This window comes from Pteropus alecto, unplaced genomic scaffold (assembly GCF_000325575.1).
Source record: "Pteropus alecto unplaced genomic scaffold, ASM32557v1 scaffold20, whole genome shotgun sequence".
In the NCBI taxonomy this organism is placed as follows: Eukaryota; Metazoa; Chordata; class Mammalia; order Chiroptera; family Pteropodidae; genus Pteropus; species Pteropus alecto.
In genome coordinates, this window is record NW_006436298.1 from 33,427,228 (window position 1) to 33,452,013 (window position 24,786).

Genomic DNA, 24,786 nt, shown 5'->3' on the forward strand with positions numbered 1-24,786 from the left:
TCCTTTCTAAGCAGATCTGTTCTAGGCAAGGCAGGCATTCAACAGGTGAGTTAGGTAATAATTGTTCATTACTATTTATATCCCTATCTCTACATTTACCATCATCTTGATGTAAATGCATTTAATAACTTAAAATTTTAATTGATCTTCTGGCTGAATCGTTCTTTCTTGTATAGTGAACTGGCAACTTAGAACTTATTGTAAAGATTCAGTGTGTCTTGTCCACTTAGGTTTTCACTGATTATTAAAGTAATTTTTGAAATGTTCATTTCATATTATAAAGTCTACCATAATATTTATATTTTCATAACCATATATGAAAGATAAATATGCAAAATTAGGTGAGCTATATCAAAAAAAAAACAGGACAAAGGACTAACAGTGGAGTCATATTTATAAAACTTATAATAAAGATTTGTATTGTATATGGTATGCTGTATTCCAGTACTTATACGTTTACCCATCTTTCTAGTCTTCCATATTCTACTTCCTATCTCCTCCCTAATGCAAAGGAAAATGAAAACCAATGAATTTCAGTAAATCAACTTATGGCAGATCTTAAGAGCTATGAATTGAAAAAAATACTGTTTTAATCTAGGTTCTTTTTCTGCTCTTGGAACACTGTTTAAAACTCTTCTTAATTTGTAGAACCAAACTAAAATCGAGAGTTTAGTCAGACAAAATTCAATCAAAATCTCCTTGACTCATATTTCATGATTGGACTCACCAACTTGGATGAGGGTGGCTGGCTAGTTTGGATAGCTGGATACATGTCATACATTATTTTTCTTACTGATTAACTGTAACTTCACTGTGGTTTTCCAGATAAATCCTTAAAATCATGTATAAAGTAACACAGAAAAAAACTTATAAAATCATCTTTAAAGTCATGTTTGAAAGTAAAAAAAGAAAAATGACCTATATGTTCTCTTCAAAACTTTAACATGTTGTAGATACATATGTATTAGTTTTTCTACATTGATAAAACAAAATGGGGAAGGGAAATAAATTATATATTTTAATTAAAGAAGTTAAAGAGACCAAAAGTTTCATGAAGTTGAAAATGACCTCCCAGAGTACAACAGACTACTCATTTCACAGGTGAGGAAACTGGACTTGACCAAGGTTAAGTAACTTGCCCAAGGTCAAACAGTTAAGCAATGTGAGAGCCTTGATACCCCTTAGATCTTCTGAGTCAGATACTCTAGCCTAAGAGATCAACTAGTTCAATCACCTTGTAAAGATAAAAAAAAAACAGTGTCCCAGAGCACTCAGTGATTTGCTTAGGGTCAAACACCTAGTTGACAGAAAAAAAAAGTGATAGCCACATTACCCGACTGCAGGCCTTAGTATTTTTTTTAAAAGATATTACCTTATCATTCAAACTGACAAAAACAGAAAGAATTTTCACACAATTAACACATGAGTTAAGTTACCAAAACATCTGGCAATAGATAGCCAAGAAAATGAAATGAAGAGAGGAAGTCTATGAGCAGGCAATATATCTTACAGGTTAACACTAAAGTACTTAGTTCTCTAAATTAATTAATCAGAACAATAACAATACCTAGCTTTCACTGAGAGAATGTTATACAGCAGGCATTTAAATGCATTTACTTTCTCACTGAACCATCTACATATCCTCCCTATTTTACACAAATGGAAACTGAAGGTTAGAGAAGAATTGGCATTTGAACCCAAGACACCCTAACTCCAGTTAGTCAATGCTCTCTCCTTGACAGATCCCTGTATTGTTATAAAATTTTTTGTACATAAAATAATAATGAAAAAATACAGAAATTCATTCAAAAGTATTTAGTAGCTAACATTTACTAACCACTGACTATAGGCCAGGCATTGTTCTAATGTAACATAATTTAATCATCACAATAACTCTTATCAGATAAATACATTATTATTCTCATTTACAGATAAGAAGATGAAGCAAGGAAAGGTTAAGTAATTGTCCAGGCCCATGGCATTTATTTAGTGGAGGAGCCCGAAACTGCACCCAGAGCCTCAGACTCTCAATCGTCATGGACCTGACCTGTGTCTAGTGTTTCTGCATGTAAACCACAATTCCTGACCTCAAGAATCATATAATCTAGTAATGGGAATAGAACACATATAAGGATGCAGATAGCAGACACAAACTACAGTATTATCTACTTACCAATAATTCACATAAATAACTGAAGTAGAAGGCAAGGTGACAACTTCCACTGCAGAGGCACAAAGGGACTGCATGAGGGATGAATCACCTAATGTATCTGGGCACATATTTCAACTAAAAGACTTCGGTTAGTCTGGCAAAGCAGATGTCCATAACAGATAAGGTGCCAAAACTCTTTCTTCCCCCTCCATGTTGTCTCTCCGGAGATTAGGTGGGAACCTGATCCACCTACATTCTATCAAGAGATTTTTGTCTTTGAAACTAATCAGGAAAAATTTACTGGCTGTTAAGCTACAGGGCAAAAACTCCTGTGATGAAAGAAAACAGAAAGGGAAAAAAACGGGGAGGATGGGATGTGGGACACAAAAGAATAGAGAGTCAATTCAAGCATTCATATACTGTTCTCTATAGCTTAAAAAAACACATATTTCTTGCTCAAAATGTGCTTAATGTGGAATTGGAAAAAGCTGAATTTAAAATTTTTAAAGTAAATCTGTATTGTTATTATGCAAACCAAAATGACTAGAAAGTGGAAGAATTTAGATTTAAAATAAGGAGAATTTTGCTGACCATCTAATTGTAAAACTGAAACTTTTATACAAGGAATACTCAGAAATTTCTTCTGAAATTCTTCAAAAATAGCTCTATACCTTGGCCAGCTCTCAGGAATCAAGTTTACCTGAATGCAGAGGAGGAGGACCAGCTGGGTTGTAAATTCTCTAGCAGCCTGTTTATTCTTCATATACAACACACATTGTATAGACACATGGCCTCACAATTAGATAAAATGAACACTTTCACAAAACATTTAACCCCGGGTTGTAAGAATTATCTGCTGTGGGTACATCATTTGTGGCTTACTACTTCTTTAGGCCACGAAATGCTCAACAAGGAGGAATGTAAGTGTGCATTTTTAACTCTCCTTTCATATGAGCATACAGTCTCTACCATTCTCTTCTACGGAAATTTCTCTCCTCGGAAATTCTGCCCCAATGTCATCTTTCTACATTTCACTGTGTGTCACTCTACACAGCCCAGCTAAGTAGTTAAGGGCCACTTACCAGCCAAATTCAAAGTATATAAAACTCAGTTTTCTCATCTGTAAAACAAGGATCATTATAATACCTCCCTCTTAAAAGCCGTTGTCAGGATTAAATAAGTAATAACTGTGAAATCTGTAGAGCACTGCACTTGGTATACAATAAGTGCTCAATAAATGGAAGCTATTCAGAAATGCCTCCATCTCTGGAGGGACAGAGGAGCACTTCTGTGGCCTGTAAAAGCAAAAGCGAATCACTCCTACTTACCTCCAAATAAACACCAAGGCATTACTTGGGGGCTTGGAAAATGTGATTCAAAGGCCATATGGGCTCATCGCAGTCCTCTTAGCTTGAGAGGTGGGCAGAGCCCCAGAATGCAATCTCTCTTAAATACAGTTTGATGTTTGTTTGGTGGGCTTCGTTTTTTTTTTTCTATTTTACATAATTAAGTTTCTGCTAATGATTCTTGTGAACAATGGTTTTCTGGCTAAAAAGGAGTTTGAAAATAAGCACTCAATCCATCAATCAGTGAAACAATATTCAGATATAATACAGGTGTCATTTGGAAACATTAAAATTGCCCTGAGTTTTACCATCACCTAACCACTTATAAACCAGCCTAATTTAAAGACCTTCAACATTCTCTAGTATTCAGTTCTATTTACAAAGCAATAGTGGCTGAGATATGCAACAGTGTGGAACAATTATAATACATATGAGAAGACTATTAATTCATCCATTATAGAGAATAATCCATTATAGGACCCTTCTCCTTGATACTAGAAACGAAGCCTCACAGTGACACCCTATAGCAAAGCTAACCCACCTACCTATGCTTGCTACTTTCACCAGATCCCTCTTATTCTGAATTAACTACTTTCTGTATACTCCCCAAGTCCATCTACAAGGTCACAGTCAGTAGGTCTTTACTCCTGTTGCTATGGATCCCTGGAATTCTTCTACTACTTCTCCCCATCTCTATTAAAATCAAATGATTCAAGACCTAGACTAAATCACTCCTCTTCCAGCAAGTAGTTTTGGATACCCTTGAACAGATGTGCTTTCTCTCTCGGTTCGTAGTATTCCATGCTTTATTGTGACGTTATTTGTTATTCATTACTAGTGGCCCGAGTGAAGCAGAACATTTTGATCACTGCCTTGACAATTAATGAATTTTCTAATTGTCTTGGTATTTGCCTGCATGTGGTTTTTAGCACTGACATGTTCACATCAAATATCACAGAAGACCAGGCATTTAAAATGAAGGGATATTTACAGTATCAGTCAGTGAATAACAATACAAATATACTATTGGTATTACTATGTATTTACTAAAAATCACTTTGCAGTCAGGACACACGAGAATTTCTTTTTAAGGATGTTTACTTTTCTGGTTAGTAAATGCACTAGGGTGGTTTTCACTAAAACATAAGTCAGCCAGCTGTTTGTTTGGGTTCTTGAATTAAATGGTGAAAATGCAGCCAGCTTTTATTCAAAGTGCTATACTTTAAACAAGAGAAGCTGTTCTATATTTAAATTATTTAATTTTCTTTTAAAGTTCAAATTTTTCATACAATAAGAACATTGCCGCTTCAGAACTTCAGAATTTTCATTTAGATGACATATGGTTCTCCCTCACCCATCTGATACCCCGGGGATGCCTAAGCACTTAGGAGACCCAAGAGAGTGTGTAATCTGACATGACAGCTGGAAGGAGAAGGCTGACAGAAGCTTCAGAACAGGTATCAGGGAGGGAGAAGGATTGTTTTGGAATTCAGGTTTACCCCTTAACTTTCTCTCAAGTCCACCAAAAGGTTATATTTTATTTGCCCTGGAGAAGACAGCATCGCAGGCATGAAGGTTTCACTTGGAGACGGGCTGGACCCACCAAGACAAATGGCTTCATGTACCTTAAACTCCTCTGAAACACACAGGATGGACAGTGCTTGTGCACTTCAGTCTCCCAAATTCTCTGTAACCCGGCATAAGCTCCTGCTGGCTTTGTAGTCAGCTGTCCTTTCCTCTATGAGGCGCATTTACGAGTTCAGCTGTGGGCCCTGTTCATTGCCCTGTGAAGCCTTTCTTCTCCTCCTAACACATGCATACTTGAGCCTGCTCTGGAGTGCTAAAGAAGAACAATAGGAGGCTTTGAGCAGGCCTCAGCCCCAGACCCAGTCAATATTTACTTCAGTGTGGAGCCACTGTTTTAAAGCTCCTTCCAAGCAGAACTCAACAGTTGGGAGTCCCCAGAGGTTTCTAGATTTTATTTTAACAAGAGGGAAGAGGGGTGTAGAGCTAGAGTAAACAGATTATTGTCCAAACCACCTTTTCAGAGAAAATAAGGGAGGCTCTTCAACAAAACAAGTTAGATTTCCAATACTAATTAGCAATTTATAAGGAGGAAAACCAATCACTTTCCAACACTGATTACTGCAGTTTTAAAACTCCATGTCAGACTGCAATGCAAATCCACTTAATGTGGCCCCCATACAGCAATGAGCAAGCCCTGATCCTATCAACCACCTAAAGCTCGCCAATGTTTGTCTACTTTGCCTGGTACAGCAATGTGAGGGCCCTAGGCGAGGTGTGCCCAAACTCCTTGGCTGATTTCCAAACTGGATCTTAAGTATATTATCGATTCAAATGTGTCCTAAAAGGAAGTCGTGATTACCAAACACCCCGAATTCGGAGTGTGCTATGGTCAATACTAGTATGTATGTCTGCTATCTTGGCAATGTTGGGAAGGTTGATCTATGGCTTTGAAAAGAGTAGCTGGAAAAAAGGTCACAGACACTCTCTTCCTGCCAGTGAAAGTGGCTTACTGAGAGATGGCAGGCAGGAGGTGGAATGAGGCAGGATGGATAGCTGGTTCTACCACCATATTGGAGTAAGTGTAGTTTCCCCATGGACTTACATTGCCTTTTGTTGAGATAAATGCAGAGATGCTCTCTTTATTAAAAATAAAACTACTTAACTGTAAATATTTTTGTATTTCTCTAGTCAGTTTAATTTTAAGTCAATTGTCATAAAACTAACCTAAAGTGACAAAAAATTTTACTAAAATGATTAAAGCCATATCAAATTACTAGAGATTTCAGATACCTGAGGAAAGAAATTCATAGTTGCCTGCTGCAACCAGTTGCTCATTATTCTATTCAAATCAATAAGCAAGCTTTGCTCTCTTTGATTAAAGACCTAACTGTGCATTCCATTCACATTTTACAATATTTCCATAAAGACAGAGACAAATGATCTGAAAAGTTTAACATGAGAGAAATTGAAGATGGTTTCCAACTATTCAAACTTAAAAGTTCTAGCTTATGATGACCCTAATATTAAAGGGCAGTTTGCCATCGTCTGTATTCTAAACATGTAAAATGCACCAACATAATTTGACATTTCACAAAGAGGAATAAAGAAAATTCAAACTACTCGGCCTCCAAAAATTATGAGGTAAAAGATTAGGTATAGTAGGACTGGCCTGTTCTCTTATACTTGTCTAAATTCATCAAATGCACTGGAATATGGTCAGCTCTAATCTTCGCTACATTATTTAGCATATTAATAAAAGCTAAATAATCAAAATGCAACTCAAGTCAATCATTTCCACATCTTAAGGAATTACTGGATTGCTATATATTCTCAATTTGATCAATCAACATGCTCTCCTGGAAAAAAAAAATACTGAGTCAGCCTAGCTGAGATGAAGTCTCTAGCTGATATTCTTAAACTGATATATAAGAGTATAAAGAATTATTTTTTTAATAATACAAAGTGTCAATAAGTAAGTCATCAAAATTTAAAATTCTTGACTACCCTGTTGCCAAGAAAGGAAGCCTGCAACACAGGAGGGATTGTAACCATTAATCATTCATCAGACACCAAATCCAAGTAACATAAAATTACAAAGTTTTCAACTTGAAATAAACTCATAGCAAGCTCATTCCCTTGACAAATCTTAACTTCCAATTTAGCAGGACAAAAGAAACCTGCTTTTGTGTGAACTAATACAAGCGCAACAAAGGTCTGTCTGGCATTCCAGTGAGCATAGGAATTCTAAATATTAAAACACTTATTTTTAAGGGAAATCAGCTATACAGAGTTACAAGTACTCTTTCAAATAATTTTGGTATTGCTAATAACATTCAATTCAATACTTTTATTGCTACTGGCCAACTGCTGCCCTCGGCTGTCAGTAAACTTCTGAGTATAGCCCATAAGGATCACTGGTATAATTTCCCTTATGAATTACCTTTTTTTCTTTTTTTTCATAAGTGAGGTTTATCCCTTCAAGAGTAAAACAACATTATAAAATAATTATGCAAGTCTATGACTGCAATTTTAAAACGAGTAACAGGCACATTTGCTATCCTCCTGAATAACTATAAACATAGGTAGTAAAACCTGCTTCGAACTACCAGGCAACTGCCCGGGAAAGTGGCCCTTCAACAGCGACGTGTTAACTCGGGCTTCGATGCGCTGAAATATGTTCCTTGACAAATTCTGTTTCCTATCTCAGCTAGATGCTATTATGATCTATTTATGCTCCTAACGTCAGTGTGTGTATAATTACTATGTACTAAGTTAAAAGCAGTTGATAACAAGAGTTTTTTAAGCACAGAGGTGTCAAGAGGTTAAAACATGCTCTTTTGGCAGTAGGATTCAGAAGAATCTAAGGGTCACAGGGACAGCGAGGGCTGCCTGTAAGGAACAGTAATTGATCTGCTTCAACAAGCTCCTTCTTCACTAGAACCATGAGCATTCTCCAAGAAGGTGTTGGTATTCATTAATTTCTCCCTTGAGAGGAAGATGTCTTATTATATCTGTAAAGTCCAAAGCAGAATATTAGGGTTTTAGAAGTCTAAAGAGGAAAACATATTGAAGAGAAAAAATTGTGAGGGGATGAGAGGACTTTAAAAATACACTTGACCAACTTTACAAAGGAGATCCAAATTCCTTTCTGGGGAAAAGGTCCTAGCCGACTTGCCTCTCAAGTGTCATTCTTTGCACATTACTCTTGTAGAAATCACAAGATAAAGCCTAAAACGTGAATTCCTTTCAAAGAAAACCCAATGAAAGTACATAAATCATATCTATCAGGGACAACGTAATACAAAATAATACAAGTCGGTCTAGCTTTTAAAATGTCAACTATTCCATGACGCTTTAAAAATAAGTTTTTATTTGTAAGAATATATTTTCTATGCAACTTACAAAATATATAGAATTATAAAGTGAGATATGGTATAAAGGGAACTTTTTAAACCTCTATTCTTTTCATAATGGTTTTATAACAGTTTATAAAGTTCTGTCACAGATATACTTTAAATTTTCACAAATCCGAGGGACACATTATTTTTATTATGCCCATTTATTGACTAGGGCGAAGAAACTCAAGCTCAGATTATCATTATGAATGGCATACTTATGACTCAACTAGAACTGAAATTTAACTAGATCTCAAATATAACAAAAAAATGTTAACGGAGACAACTGAAAAATCCAATCTGATGTAGGTTTTATAATATCTCACTTTCTGAGCCCCTGCCTATATAACACCCAAACCCGTGTGAAGTTTTATCCCAAACAGCTGCTGCTATAAAAACCCAAAAGAAAAAGTACATGAAGTCCATGCTTTTACTTCATGCAGTCAAAACAATCTGTAAATTATACGTATCAGTGTACCTAAGAACTTGTTTCAACCTGTTAATCTGATAAGAAATTACTGTTAATGACCCCGAGTTAAATAAAAATCATTCAATGTATTTATTCTCCCGTTTTTAAAAAATGGAGGGAGAAAACAATAATTAGAACTATTGAGCATCTTCTTTTTTAACCAAACACAGCAATGATCACAAAAGTTTTAGGTATATCAACTCCATTTTGAACAAAGCCACTGCTTAGAGATATTCAGTTTACTTCATTTTAATTGATGAAGATATCGTATTTCTAAATTCAATAATCAGATAAGGACATACCACGTTTCTCTTATAGGAACCACTTAAGTTCACACATAGTCACAGAAGATTCTTGAATTTCTTTATCTACCAGAATCATAAAACTAGAAACTCTTAAGTGGTTGTCATTTCAAAGGCATTATTTCAATATGCTTATTTACATCATGGTGAACACAAACATAAACCCACAAAAAATAAAGGCATAATGTCTCGATTTACTATTAATAATATTCATAGTTCTTACAAAATGCTACCCAATGTTGTAATTAAATCCATTTACCAAGAATTTTAAAATGAAAAGATGTGCTTCTGTTCAATAATTAACTATTAAAAAGTGTTGATAAAAATTATTATGAAAAGGATACTTAAGAGTGCTCACCATCCTTATTTTTGTTTGTTTGTTTTCATAAAAATATAGCTGATTTACAGTACAAATACTTCCATCTTCCTTTTTTATAATCATTTCATAGAAGTATATTGGTTAAGTAAGTCTATTTATTGATGCTTTCACAGACTTTAAAGTTCACTTAGGAGATTAGTAATATATTTATACACACAAAGTGACATACAACAACCAAAAGCGAACAAGCAGAGTAACTGAATTTAACTAGTTCCATTCTAATTAATACAAGAATTACATAATATTTGTTTTGCAAAAGCAAATGATAGATGTGCTGTAAAAAAAAAAAAAAGCAGAAGCATAAAGACTTTATACTACCTAGACTCTAGAAAAACAAAGATTTCTCACTAAGGACACTAGAATCAGAATTTTAGAGGAGGAAGGTATTTTTCCCCAAGTTTTTTATAACTCCATTGGAAGCGTAGGCTCCTGAAAGCCACCCACAAGAAACTCAGGCAGTGGGAGCACAGAAACTGCTAGTCATCTCCTATGCTGAATGTAAAATGAACATTTGGGGTTCATTTAACCATCTGGATTTAAATTGGAAAGTGTTAAAAATCTGTTTCTGAGGTGTAATTCTGGCATTGCCACATAAAAAAACATCTGCGGAGGGTTTGCAAATAAATATCCTTGGACGTTTATTGTCATAAATCCTCCCTGACTCACAACAAAATCCCTAGACTACTACTTTTGTTAGTGGTGTATTTTAATGATGCATGAACCTCAATGTAAAAAAAAAAAATCTATTTTATTTGGTTGAGATCTGGAGAAAAGTGCCTAGAAATGAAGACTACTGGGCCTTAAGATAAATTACTTTCGGTCATGCGAATACTAAGCCACTTTAGAAATTGTAGAACTATACAGAAAGTTCAGGGCAAATACAACCAAGAGTCCTTGATGAGGAGCCAGAGGACTCTCTCTCCCACTGATTTACCTAGAACCTCGCTGCTCACTCTGTGGGTTCGCTACCCCACGGCATCAGCACTGCCTGTGAGCTGGTTAGAAATGCAGAATGTCGGGGCCCAGGCCCAGATCTATGAAATTAAAATCTGTATTTCAACAAGAACCCCTTGGAGAATTTGTGTACACATTAGAGTGTGAGAAACAGTGATCTAGAATGCTCCATGATGGCAGGGATGTTGTTTATACTGTTCACTGAGACGTCTCCAGTATTAAGAACAATACGGGGCTTACAGTGGATACTTGATAAATATCTGCTGAATAAATCCACACGTGAAGATTTCTTATAGCATTTTTTTACTCTTTACTGTGATTAAACACATAAACTTAATCTGCACAAAACTGCAAGTTCCTTAAGGGTACAGATGCTCTCTTATTCATCTCTGAATCTGCTGTAGGCCTCCCAATATATTATCAATTGTAACTTTTAGATATTCAATACAGCAATGTATTATTACTGTTATAGACATTAGCTATATTATTGCTTTGATGTGAAAATTTTGGAAAAAATAAGTTAAAATCAATATATAATTCCTGAATTCACCTACTTGGTTTCGGTTTTAAATATAGCAAAGAGAATTCACCCAAGGAATCAAAATAGTAATGGAAAACATTATATAGGGCCAAGTCCTGATTCTATGTGGTACCAGAGAACAGAAATGGCATGGATGATTGAAATCCAAAATTGAATCTAAAACCTCATTATTCAATAGCCTCAAAGTGTTTTCTTACCAAATCTCATACCAAAGCTGCTATAAGTTTCAGAAAAGTCATTTTTTAGTTTTATTTTCTTTCTCAAATCCACCTACCAATAGACAGACCCAAAGACAGTGAAGCAGCCAAAGTCATCAAAAGAGAAAGATAATGATAGAGAGATCTGCATAATAAACGAACTGTGATTAGGCCTCAAATAGCCAAATATCGACACAAAAATCTAGAGCTAAGTGAAGAAATAATTTATAAAAGAGGTAATTATAAGAAATAATCAGATATATTAATAGCATTGATGTACCAATGACAAGACCATTCCAAAATAATACTCACTATAATGAGACATCCACAGTCATAAATGTTGCTGATTGTCTCAGTCCATATGACACAAGAATGGTACTAAAATAGGGTCCTCCTCCCTCTATAATAAAAAACCGCTTTTTTTTTTTTTTTAATTAACTGAATTAGAGTGTCCCTTATACTTATTTTTTGCTTCAGGGAACCCAGAGTTTAAGCCTTCAGAAATGTGTGACCATATACATATATATTTTTCAATTGGCTATCTTGTATACGTATACACCCCCGCTCCACACACACACAGTCATTTTGTTGTTTTCCCAAGAGTATAGTTGACAATGGTGATAGCAGAGTGTGTAATTAGTTTTCATTGTTCCCCTGATAGCTATTGCTATAGTTCCATACAACACCCTTTCCTTTATATGTTGTAAATGCAATGGAAAAAATACCCTAATAACAGGCATTTAATTATGAGTCCAGCAACCATAGTGGAAACATTGCCAGAAAAGACTGGAACCTCTGGGACAGCAAAAACGTATATTTGGCAGGGGGGTGAGGAGAAGAGTTTTGTTCTTCAATTACAATAATGCTCAAAATACTGAGGACAGCCATATGATAGAACATTTTTTAAAATTTTCCTCGTGTCTCTATCGACAATAAAAGTATGTACACAAGGTTACATCAACTAAAACCAAGAATACTATCATATCTGTATTAAGATATTAATAAGAACACAGGTATCGCTTATTAATAAGAGAAATACGTAGAAAAGCTTTATGCTTTGATACTATCAGTAAAGAGTACAAAGATGCAGTTTCAATTCATTTTTTACTTTGCTTTACACAGACTTTAAAAAAGTAGCACTTGTGATATCAAATATCTGGGTGCTACATTCCTTGAGGCTTACTTTAATTTGTTTTATACAGTATTTAAAATAAAGCATTCCCTGAGTTGCTGTCATGGCGGACATCAGATCTGTCACTGAGGTCCTTTCTCGCCTGATTAATTAGTAATTGGGAGACACATTTTGGCAGCTTTCATTTCCCTATTATTTTCTCTAGTTTGACACAAAACCCTGTCAGAAGCACGACTATTTGAACTGTACCCCTCTTAGTGCTGGGTCACTAAATTTTAATAAATAAAGCCCCTGCCAGAAAACTACTGAAATAGGCATAAAAGTTTACTGAAGCAGTAATAGTAAACAAATATATGAAGAAAGCACTGAATGCCACAGTATCTAAAACATTAATGGTCTATCTGAACCCAGGGGTTACTGGCAAGATTGCAGAGCAGAGACTAAAAGGCCTTTCATCTGTCTTTAAAATATACCTATCTATATTTATATTAATATCTACCTATATATATTAATATAGTCTAAATATAGATATAGATAGATGACAGACATACAGACAGACACACAGATAGATATAGATTAGCTTAATAAAGCAAATGTTTCGGTGCTGCAGAACCATACATCTGAACATCTTCCATTATTTCCAACCCGATGAAAAAATTTATTGGGAGGCAAAGATTAATTCTGACTACAGGGATACAGAACTCATCCAGAAGTCACAAAAGCTCTATCTGAGCCAAACAAAAAACATTTTTCATAAAAGGTAAGGTGAGGAACCTAAAATTGAAGCTAAAAAAATTGATACTTCAGAGAATTGCAGATAGCTACAGAATCAGTTTTTGGTTCTCCATCTCAAAGTGTCAGTCACTTTAAAAAAGTATCTACTATGATGGTGGCTCAGGACACTTGTGTGCCATGGCAGTGGCCATGCTGTGTGGGTCAGAGGTCACAGCTCCCACATTCCAACATCTGTCTGTATATTCTTGCCCTGAAACAATAGAAAGGGAACTAGGCTCATTTGCTCCCACTTTGTTTAACCTAATTTTAAACACAAAGGATCGTTTCCTCATATTTAGAATTATTTCTTTTTTCCCCATTCCCATTTGTCTCCATAAAATTAAATATCTCCATAAAATTAAATAAAAATTAACCAAAAGGTTAAGTCCCCTATACATTATTAAAGTTCAGTAAATATGACAAAGTCATACACCTACTGGGGTCTATGGAACATGAAACATCAAGGAGCACATCCATAACATCAAAACCTAGATAACAGTTTGCACTATAATTATCCAATCAAAATAAGCTATGATTTGATTTATTCCAACCACAAAACTGCATTTTTCGTATGAGAAAATACTTTCATTTACCTTTATAATCCGTATTTTCATGGTAAGCAGCAAGAGCTCATTGTTAACTACAATTTTTACATACATAAATGTCATTAATAAAACTCAGAATGGACACTCTACCAGTTTAGCTACAGCAAGAAAAAAACAAAAGGATTTGTTAGTTCCTTGAAAACAAAAAGGTCACTTTGAACACTCAGTTATTTCAGTCTTCTCCAGCCAAAGAAAAATGGATGATGGATATCAGAGGAAAGCTTTTCAGTACAAAAACTGTCAACTCACATCTGGACTTTAATAAGGAGCCCAAGAGATGTATATCTGTTCTTAAAATATTTATTTTATTTATCGCCTTTTACCCTGTATCTACGACCACCAAAAATCTTACTTCTAATGAACTTAAGCAATCTGTAGCATAAGTAGTATTCGGTCTGTGCCCACTTTAATCAGACTGACTGAGTCAGGTTATGTTGAAATTAATCCTAAGGAAGTTTTGCTTTTACTACAGTACGTGGGAATAGTGTTCCCAGACGTCATCAAACAGATGCAGTAGCAAGAAGCGTGGTATACATTTTGGGTAAAGTTTACTAGGCCACATGTTCTTCCAAGTGTATCAAAAAATGCAAAACATGTTGAAAATATAGCAGAGTTGATATACTCTCATAATTTTTGATAACAAATATGAATTTACTTCCAAAAAAATTTTTATAAGGACTTCCAAGAACGGTTTGGTAATGAAATAGCAAGAACCTATATTTAAGGGACAAAAAGGCTCCGACTTCATATAATGCTTCTTAAAGCACCCCAAAAGCATCTTTTTTAGAGGTGCCTACATCTTCTTCAATACCTTTTACTGAAGAAAGATTCCTGGTACCGCTAAGCAATTAGGAAAAAAATAAAATATCAATCAACAAATAAAAAGGACTACTGCATGCAGTCAGAAAAAGGAAATCTAGATTTGGGTGTTGATAATAGGTGCTATCAATATATTACTTTGAAATTAACAATAAGATATAAACTTCAAGAAAAAACTATATATGTAAACATGGTACAGCCCAATATTTAAAATTAAAATATAACATGCCTGGGTTTAAAATATATTATCACTAAGTTAAAAGATTCTATTTTGTCAACTAAATACAGAAGATAGCATTTTAATGAGCCCACAAATAACTCTTAAGTCAGAACTTTAAATGTGGAGCCTTGACAAAACGATTATAAAGTGGTTTAGTCCTTTTCTTTCGTCCATATTCATTTCCGGACCATTGTCATGAAAGAAATAAAATTGGCCTTAAAACAAGATGGCTGCTTCTATGGAAAAAAAAAATAAAAATGCTGATTTAACTGAAAGCTAAAAACCTAGCTTTTCTAAATTAGAAAACAAACTTAGTCATATGTTTTTCCTAATCTCCAAGTATGTATTCATGTACTTCCACAAAGAAACTATGGATTACACTGTGCAGTTAAAATTATTAATAGCAAAGCAATTTTTTAAAAAGGTCTAATCTTTGTGTGCCAATAACTTGATCATCCAACACATATATAGAGAGATATCACATGACCAAAATTCCTATTTATACTTCATACCAGAATCATGATAGTCAGTCATGGAAATCAGGTCACTTTATAAGTAATAACATAAATATCATTAATATCTTATCTCTCTTAAAGAATCTTATCATAAATGTCCAGTGATATCCTGTTATAAATACATCAACTGTATTTGTTTTTTTTAAGTTAAACACCCTAGGAACTTAACTGTTAGAAAATGTCTTTTTGAATTGCACTTTGCTGACCTCCCCTGAATCAAATGGCAGATTAATTCTATGATATATATGTAAAAATTAAAAAATATTTCCTATATTTTGAAATAATGTTTAAGTAGATTTTCTTAAATCACCCAAAACTATTTTTATTTCTCACTTGAGTGGAAAATAAGACCTGACAGTAACATTTTCTTCAAGCTGTCAACTGTCAATTATATGAAGGATGTTTCTAAAGATGACAAAGGTTTATTTTTCTTTATTGAAAATGATAGAATTCTACCTGAATGAAAGCTGAGTTAACCATCACTGTGGTATACTACTGTCTTTCAGCAACTAGCTAACTTTCACTAGAAGTTTTCATATTTTAAAATGTTTTTACTGAAATTTATGACTTACTGTTTGAAAACTATATTAAAAAGCCTCAAAATCAAGAGTTTACATCCACACACATTTCAGATTAGAAAACAGTGCAGAGATATCAGCAATTTACAATAAATCTTTCGAAGTACAATAAGGAATACAGATTATCAAGAATACTAAGATATAAGGAACATTTTTCGTTTATAGTGAGAACTATGTATAACACCTATGGTACAGAAAAACTTCCGTTATTACTTTTTAATTTTAAACTAAGTGCTTCTATGTCACTGTGCTGCCTTAGTTACAACTGACTAAATTTTGAAAATATAAATGTAGACAAATTTAAGAGAAAACAGATCTGGTAGTGAGTAATATCCCATTCAAAAACACTGGAAGTTCAAATTAATCACAAGAAACTTTTCTCCAAAACAACTCAGGATACAGGTTGAGAAGTAAACGAAAATATAAATCTAATATAAATCAGGCCCTTAAAAGAGACAGTAATTTATTGATGTTTAGCTGTCTAAGACCACCATTGTAAGACAAATTACTAAGAGTGAGTATTAATATCTCATTTCTTATCCTCTTCTTTGAGGTTTTTATACCTGAATATGAAGGTGTTATCCATCACAAATGATCAAAAGGCAATGTTTCTCAGTTCCAAAGATTGATCCTGACTATCTTGGGTAAGTGATCAGGGCCTTCCTCACTGTACTTAGGGACGTAAAGGCTTCTTTTTCAACATGAACATTCTAATCAAACTGCTATTTTAACAGTTTCTGTTTCTGAAAAGAAAGTCGATAATATGTAATTGGTTAACACAGATTGGTTTATTACTTAAAATAAAATATCACAGCTTTTTAAATCCTCATTGCTCTACTGGGAGTCATCCAAAACAAACACAGAAATGAAGAGAGTTGAGTGTCATCTTTTTGAAAAACTATTAAGCAAATGACTTATACTGTGAAAAAAAAAAAAAAATACCATTATGTAACACCAAACGCTACCAATGTGTAAAATTCTTAACATTTTCTTAAGTTTTATTCATTTTATGTTTCAATGTTTTCTTTCTCAAAGGCACATTCTTTTGGCATATACTTCTCCTAAGCTTGCAAAGATCAAGACTCCTGAAGGACTAATTATATTCATTCATTTTCTTGGCCCAGCATGAAGCTGGTAGCTTGCTTGGTACATAGCAACAGGGGAGAAAAAGAGGCGTTCATCTTTATCTGTCCCTATCCAACAGGAAATCAGGCCAGTGGACAGAATGCAATGAAATCCCTGTTCAGAAGGCATCTCGCAAGATTAAATGGCAAGAAATTCACAAGGTTAATTTGCCCCCAAATAACTAAGTGCTCCTTCCAAACCTTATTCTCAGCATTCAAAGATGGAAGCCTCTAAGGCTACTGATTATCAGCCAGAACACACATGGCAACAAGATATTCATTCAGTGAGCCAATGGTTTAGTTAATACCACTAAAATCAACTAACAGGGAGTAATGAACTACTGAAGGCTCTCTCTGATTCTTTTAATCACAAGGAGTTTATTAACTTTGGTTTCATACTAGAAATGTGAATTAGACTATATAGATAAGTGTGTCTCAAACAGCACTGATGCTCCAGTCACCTAAAGACAGTTAACTATTGCTGATAGCTTATTATGAATAAGTAATATAATGAATGAAACGGATGGAACATAACATTTAACTAGCTAACTTGCTTTTCAAATTTCTACAGAAAACTGGCCAAAAACAAGAAGCAGACTTCTCTTTTATAAATTTTTAGATAAAAAAAGTGGGAGAAAGGGATTCACTTCAGGTCTCCTATAAATGGATAAGGGTAAAAACATGAAATATAAATCTCAGTCATACAGTTTTATTTTTATCCAGATGTTTACACAAATTCTGATATAAATACCAAAATAATAAAATTATCCCATTACATCTAATAAACTGATATTACATTGAGGCTCATAGTTAACAAAGTTAAAAGATTCTAAATAACGCCTTTTACTTGAAGGACTTTTATTTCTGACATAAAAATATTATTTAAACCCTGAAAATTTCAAAAATAAAGTTACTCCTTTACAAGTTTGGTGATAAAACTCATTCTAAACCGAGATCAACTTTCCATCTTTCCTCAAAACAAATTCTTAGATTTCAACCAAACTGATTTCATTTGTCAGTAGACAATGAACAGTGCTGTTATACTTGCTATATAGATGTTAAAAAACAGATGGGTCAGATTTTTTAAAATGAAAAAGTGATTTTTGAAAGAAGAAAAATACTCAGGGGCTGAGATTAGGAAAAAATTACTTTTATCTACTCAGTCACACATATATAACCTACACTGCCAGAAGGATTTGGGAGTGTTGACCTAGAATTCACATCACTTTCACAACTCCAAGATTACATGTTAACAAAACTAAGTGGTGTCAATTACCTGCTACTCTAATACAAAATATTTAATTTACAAGTCCCTACAAGAATTGAAAACGTCCAAAGAAAACATGATTAGGTTAAAATTTAGCACATCTCGGATGAATTACGGAGGTATGTTTTCCTGTAAGAGAATAACATTTTAAATTGGTGATACTCAAACCTTAACAGAAGCAAAGCACTGAGGAGAATCAGTATTCTTAAAGTATGCTGGTTATATTGCAACTATTCCATCCATTAATGTCAACCAGTAGGAGACATCTTTAATTATCCTAGCATCATTCTGACAACTGGTCAAAAGAATACAAGAACTTTTCAATATATGCACAGTGTATAAAAGAATATTTTCACTGGAAGCACCAAACCATTAATAGCACACCAGATTAAGTGGTGTGTTCTTAATACTGAGTCATCTGTATCTTTATAAGAGTAGCTACTAAGGGAGAATGTAAATAGTTTTATTACTGAAAGTCTTTTTAAAAGATATTGAAAGCTTTTTACATTCTTAAATTAAGGACAAACAGTTATATTCTCCTTGATTGGGATTTTCATTACTTAAAGTTACTTAGTAACATGCCGGTTCAGAATTCAGCATAACATTAAAAGGATCGTTCTATTACTCTCACTACTTAGGTGAAACTCAATAGATTTTCAAATGTTTAAAATATGGAAAATGCATTCAGGCAAATGTTATCATATTTTTCTATTCAGGCTGATAGTTCTCAGTTGCTATTTCAGAGATATGTGCCATTTCAACACAAATCAGTTTGGCCCACAGCCCACTAAATACTGGCAACTAAAAAGTTATCAGCATTTGCAAATTGAACATCCACTTCCCAGAAGTTAATACCTGGGAAGATAGATTCTAACAGTAAAACTATCTGACAGCAAATAAGTTTAATATTTTTTTCTTCTGTGAACCTAGATCAATGGATGCTTACGGTATCAATGGAGTTAGTAATGAAACCCAATGTAGAAGATAAACTCCAATGACTACTAAATGTTACAATGTAAGATATTTAAACCCTATGATTAAGATGTAATACTTAGTTCTAATCTTATCTAAACATAATTTTAAATTGAAGTCCATTAATATAAGCTAAAATATATTTACTTCATCTTACACAGTATCATGAGTAGCTTAATGTGTCCACTGAACTTTACTTCTAAAAGAAAAAATCTTAAAATCTATTTAAGTTGCAATTAATGTTTTCCATTTTTTAAAAAGATTGACGTCTTCTGATTATATTATTAGTTTAGCAAAATCTTAAAAGATAGTATTTATGTAAAACGAAAAGGCATGGCTAGATTATCTTACAAGATAAAAAGGAAATGTAAAACAGTGAATTTATAAAATATAGTAAACCTGTGTAAATTTTCTAAAATAATTCTTTTGTAATATAAACTGCTTCTATTTATTTCTAAATTATTTTCCATTTGTCTCCTTTTAAACTACATCCAAGCTGACTTTCCTCAATGCATAAAAAAGTACCACCTCACCCTAAATTTCAGAGATAAATCTGCTTCCCAGTACCTACTATTAAAATATTACTTTTTAAAAGTTTCAGTGTAATAACACAGGAAGATACATGAATCCATAAACCCCTAAGAATACTAAAGTTAGGGCTAAATCTCTTGGGACGGGGAGGGACATCATTTTTTTCATTTGAACATTATCAAACTAATAATGATCAAATAGAAAGGTATTTCCACAAATCTCATATTAGAATACTGACTTAAGAATACTCTTGGTATTTTAAAATTCTACAGATTAACTTTGGGCAGGTTCAAAGCTGCCATGACATCCTGAGCAGACAAGTTTTCTGCAGGCAGGGCATATCTATTAAAAAACATGACCTGTGACAAAAATCAATGTACTAATCTCAAACCAAACAACAGTATCAAAAGCATAAAACAGATAACCTAAGATAAAATGTCCTCAAACTAACTCAGACTAGCTTGACAGGTTAAGAAGACAGGGTAGAGTGGGGTGTTGCTGATTCTTTCTGTTTTAACCCAGGATGACTGCAACACCCAAGTATCCAAATAAATTAATACCATGAGAAAAAGATCACACTGTGAAGTTTAGAGTGGGAAAGAAAAGACGAACAAGAGCCAAAGGTCCCAAATTCAACTAATTTCACCCTTCTTTTACTTAATAAGGCGCTAAAATTTAGAAATATAAATTTCTCCATTCCCTATATACGCTGTCTAATAAAGGCCAAAGGGGAATAAAACCAACCAACATAATGAGCCTTGCTTTTAACACCATCACGACTGGAAAGCTTGCTCTATTTGTCTTGTCAGCTTTAATAAAAGGCATTTCCTCTGGCAGGATGGCTTCTCTTTCTTTTTCTAATAGTGGTAAGTGGCATGTCAAAGAAGAAATAGCTTCCCATCCCACCACCCACCTTCACGAGACTTTTTTTAAACCAAACTTTCAGGGATGTCTCCACTTCTGCCAGGCGATGCAATTAGGACTTGGGCTATCTGGATGTGACTATCTTTCCTTGGGCAGCAGGGCGGGGGTGGGGTGGGACTCTTTCTCCTTTCGGCAACCGGTGGACCGCTTGTGGGGAAATCTGCCCATCTTCACCTGAGCTGACACCACCTCAAGTAGGGAATCCCTCACAAGCCTGCAAAACTAAAGAAGGCGAGAGAAGCGCGGAGGCGAGAGGGCCACGGGTAGGTAGGAAGCCCTGGAAGCGCCCTCCCGACCCTCTTCCCAGGCGCGCTGGGCGCGCAGCAACCTCAAACTCTCTTCTCGGCCTCCCGCCTCTCTCTTCCCAACTTCCACTCCAGCCCAGGGGAAAATCTGAGATTTGAGGCATAATCGATGCTATCTCCCTCCTGGGCGGGCACCAAGACCAGTCCACAGCTGGAAGGTGGCCTCGGTCCAGAGAGGCAGCGCAATTTGGGGCCAAAGGAGCCGACCGCTGTCCACAGGATCGAGAGAAAGTAGAGCTCGGAGCTGTTCGGGATTGGGAGGTGTCTGTCCCCACTCAGGACAACCTCCACTCCAACCCCACTTTCAGGGCCCGTGAACAGGGGACATCTGTGGGTGGCCAGGGTCCAGCAGGCGGGCTAGGTGGCCCCGGATGCCCACCACCAGCCTTCCGCGTACACGGCGGGCTTTGGGAACCGCCGCAAAACGGTTCCAGGTAACCGCGCGTGTTCCTCCGGCTGCAAACCGCCAGACCATGGACCAAGGGCTCCCACCTCCCGGCTCGGCCAAATCCAGCAGCTTGCTCCGCACACATGACGTAACCCAACATTAGATCAAACTTTCTGGCACCCTGAGCCCACCCGGGAGTAGAGGAGGTGGGAGAATCTTCTCCATTGCCAAGCACGCCGGGTCCAGACTGACTCAAGGGCCGGATGATTTCCTCGCAGTTAAAGAGGAAAATAATAACCTAAAGCTTCCGCTTCCCAGCCCCCCTCACTTCCCCCCAGCCCGTGCGCTCTCTGAGCGCACCGAGAAAAGGGATGGAAAAAAAAATTAAAAAAAAAAAAAAACAACTTTGAGGGTGTTTGGCGGGTTCTCGTTGCAGTCCCTGCGCACTCACGCTGCAAGCAAGAGCTCCTGGCGGTGCGCACCCGGGGCTCCTCGTGCCCAAGCCCTGCGCGGGTATCGGGATGCTGGCCAGCCTGCCCCAGCCGGGGAGCAGTGAAGTCTCGACTCCCCGGCTCCCGCCTTTTCCGAGTTTCCTCGATCTCTGCAGAGGCAGGCGGTCTAGGCCGACTTGGGGACTCACCGGGCGCCCAGGCTCTCTGTGGTGGCTTAACAAAGAGGGTCGCGATGGGAGCGCTTCCCGCGGGCGCCTCGAAAGCCATCACCGCCTGGGCGACGCAGGCTCCGAGGGTGCGCGCTGCCTGCGGCGGGTGAGCACTAGTCCGCGCTGCCGTTCCTTCCGCAGGGCCCGGGGCCCGGGTAGCCCCGGCTCTTCGCCCCCTATTGCCTTACCTGGGGTTGCTGCTGTTCCAGTAGACGGCGTAGCGGTCGGCGACGGCCTTGGAACCCGGGTCCTGGCTGAACACACACATCCAGAGCACCAGAAACATCAGCGTCAACATCTCCACGTGCAACATCACGCCTGGCCAGCGGCGGAGCCCGGGACGCGCCACTCCGGGGAGAGAGCAGGGACCCAGAGGGAGGGAAGGGGAGAGCGAGAGAGCGGGAGCCAAATAAATATGAATAAATAAAAATGAAGAGGGGCGAGAAAAGAAAGAGGCACACACCAAGCTGGGGAAGGGAAGGAGAGCGAGAAGAAAAGGCAGTGGAGTGGAGGGACTAAAGACAAACTCGCACCCCCCACTGGAGGGTTCAGAAGGAAAAAAGAAATCACAAGATGGAGAGAAGCGTGCGTGTGTGTGGTGGTGGTGGCGGCGGCGAGGGCGGGGGAAGGGGTGCAAGGCTGTGTCTCGGGCGGCGGCAGCAGGCGGGTCACCCCGGGAGAAGGAGGTGCGAGCCGGGCCGGGTGGCAGCAGCGCGAGTCAGGGCAGGCGGCGGCGCACGCTGCACAGTCACCGGGAGTTGCGCGCCGTGGCCGCGGGGAGACATACACTGGCCCGCCGGGCCCGGCTCAGCGTCGGCGCCGCGGGCTGCACACGGCTCCGCCGCCGCCCAGGGCCCTCGCGCTGCGCCCCGCTTCGCTCCAAGTTACTTTGGCGGCCGATGGGAAACTGCAGGAGGACGGCTCCGTGTGGATGGGGGGCTTCGCGCCTGTGGCCCCGAGAGTCTGAGAACCCTTTTCCTCCGCCTCCTCTGTGCCTTAACTGGGCAATCCCTGGAAATCTCGGAGGAGTCGTAGGTGCTGCGGGTTCGGGGTGGTGCGCCGAGAAGGGTGGAGAACCAGAGCCACAAACCCAGCCCCGCCGGCGTCCTGGAACTGGTTAAGCGGCAACTAAGCTGGCGAGGAGCGGTCTTGCCTCACAAACCTCAAAGAAAAGTTTGGCTCTTCGAGTCCCCCGGCAGGTCTCTCGGCTGAGTCGGGCTGCGGCGGCAGCGGCGGCGGCGGGAGAGAACACCGCAGGCGCTGGCGGAGCCTCGGGGATTTCTCGCGCGTGCTTTTCTCGGCCGGATGTGGGTACACCAGAGTTTATTAAGATCAGACGTTACGGAGTAGCAAGCCAGGTGGAGCTGGGATGCCCAAACCTGCAGGACGACGCCAACCCAACACCTCGGCTGGAGAGCGGGATGGGAAACAATCACTTTCAAATGAATCCCTCCAACTCCTGATGGGCTGATGTCAGTCTCCGATCGCCTTCCAGGAGCAAGACTGAGCCCCTAGACGCGGTGCCAAGAGTTCCGGGTGAGCTCTCAGAAGTGTCGCTGGGACTCCAACGGGTCCGGCCCCAAGCCCAGCAACTTGTAGAGACGCATCAATCAGTGTGAAATGGAGAGAGAAAAAAAGAGCGCACGAGCGAGTGGCACCTCCCCGATGACTACATCAGAAAACCTTTCCGATCCTCCTGCAGCTGCTCCCTTTTCTTCCTTGGGCACAGCAGCAACAAGAGGTGAAAACCACCAAACGAATCCTAAAACCCCTACCAGGCGGGAAAATAAACTTGAGTGTAGCAGCAGCACGAGCAGCCCGGGAGGGATTGAAACGACTGACGAGAAGTGGAAAGGGGTAAAAGTCAGTTTTGCAAAAGAAAAAAAAAAGAGAAAAAAAATGCTTTATGGGAAAAATCTCCTCGGGCACGCCCCCTCGTTAATGACCTGCGTGTAAAGCCGACAGCAGCAGCGACCCAGCAGCAGCTGCAGCCGCACGAGAGCGCGAGGCCGCGCGCGTGAACGTGGGCGGCGGGGGGGGAGGAGCGGGCGTGTAACGCAGCTCTGGATCGCGCAGGGGGAGGTGCCGCCAGCCCGAGCCCAGTGCTGCTGCGGCCTCGGCCCGGGTCATGTGGGTTGCTCCCGTACCCCGCCCCCCCCCCAGCAGTTTACTTGGGAAGCGGGGGTGGGGGGAGGCGTTGCTTGCAGTAGCCAGTTAGGGAACAGCCTGCTGTTTGCTTACAGATCGAGATTTTTTCCTCTTTCTTTACTCCAACCGGATTGGTTTGCTCCACGAGAAAGAGGCGTTTTCCTAATCTCCTCCCTTCCTCACGCCTCCTACCCCCTCCTCAGCACCACCTTCCAGAAACCTGACTAATTGAATTACTGGGAGTGCCGAGGCGCCCTCTCCTCCGCCCGAAACCAGCAGCAGAGCGTAACCCTTTGGATGCTGAATTCTGAGTGAACTGAGGAATGATATGACATCTTTTTTGCCTGAGAGCGAGGTTTTTCAATAGCTAAGGAACCAGTTCCCACCACATAGCGGGAAAGCCGAGATCTGTCTCTTGGCCCCCTCAGGTGACATGAAGTCTCAGCAGACTTGCTGGCAAAAAGCCTCAGTGAATACGTGTTCTTGTAAATCTCTGTCCTGTTCTTCACAACGCACATATGCCTGGCGCTGGGTCATCTAGAAACCTGGGAATCATTCCTG

General features: G+C 38.3%; 1 protein-coding gene across 2 annotated transcripts in view; it reads right to left on the reverse strand.

Annotated features, from left to right (window-relative positions):
• EFNA5 (ephrin A5) overlaps positions 1-22,656 on the reverse strand; it is a 271,610-nt gene extending 248,954 nt beyond the window's left edge. Inside the window, exon 1 of one of the 2 annotated variants that reach the window (XM_006913271.1) lies at positions 22,266-22,656. In XM_006913271.1, the coding sequence (XP_006913333.1) occupies positions 22,266-22,390 (125 nt within the window). In that variant the 5' untranslated portion in view covers positions 22,391-22,656. The remainder of the gene's footprint in view (positions 1-22,265) is intronic. The other variant, XM_015590368.2, reaches the window with a different exon arrangement.
• Positions 22,657-24,786: the final 2,130 nt, after the last annotated feature.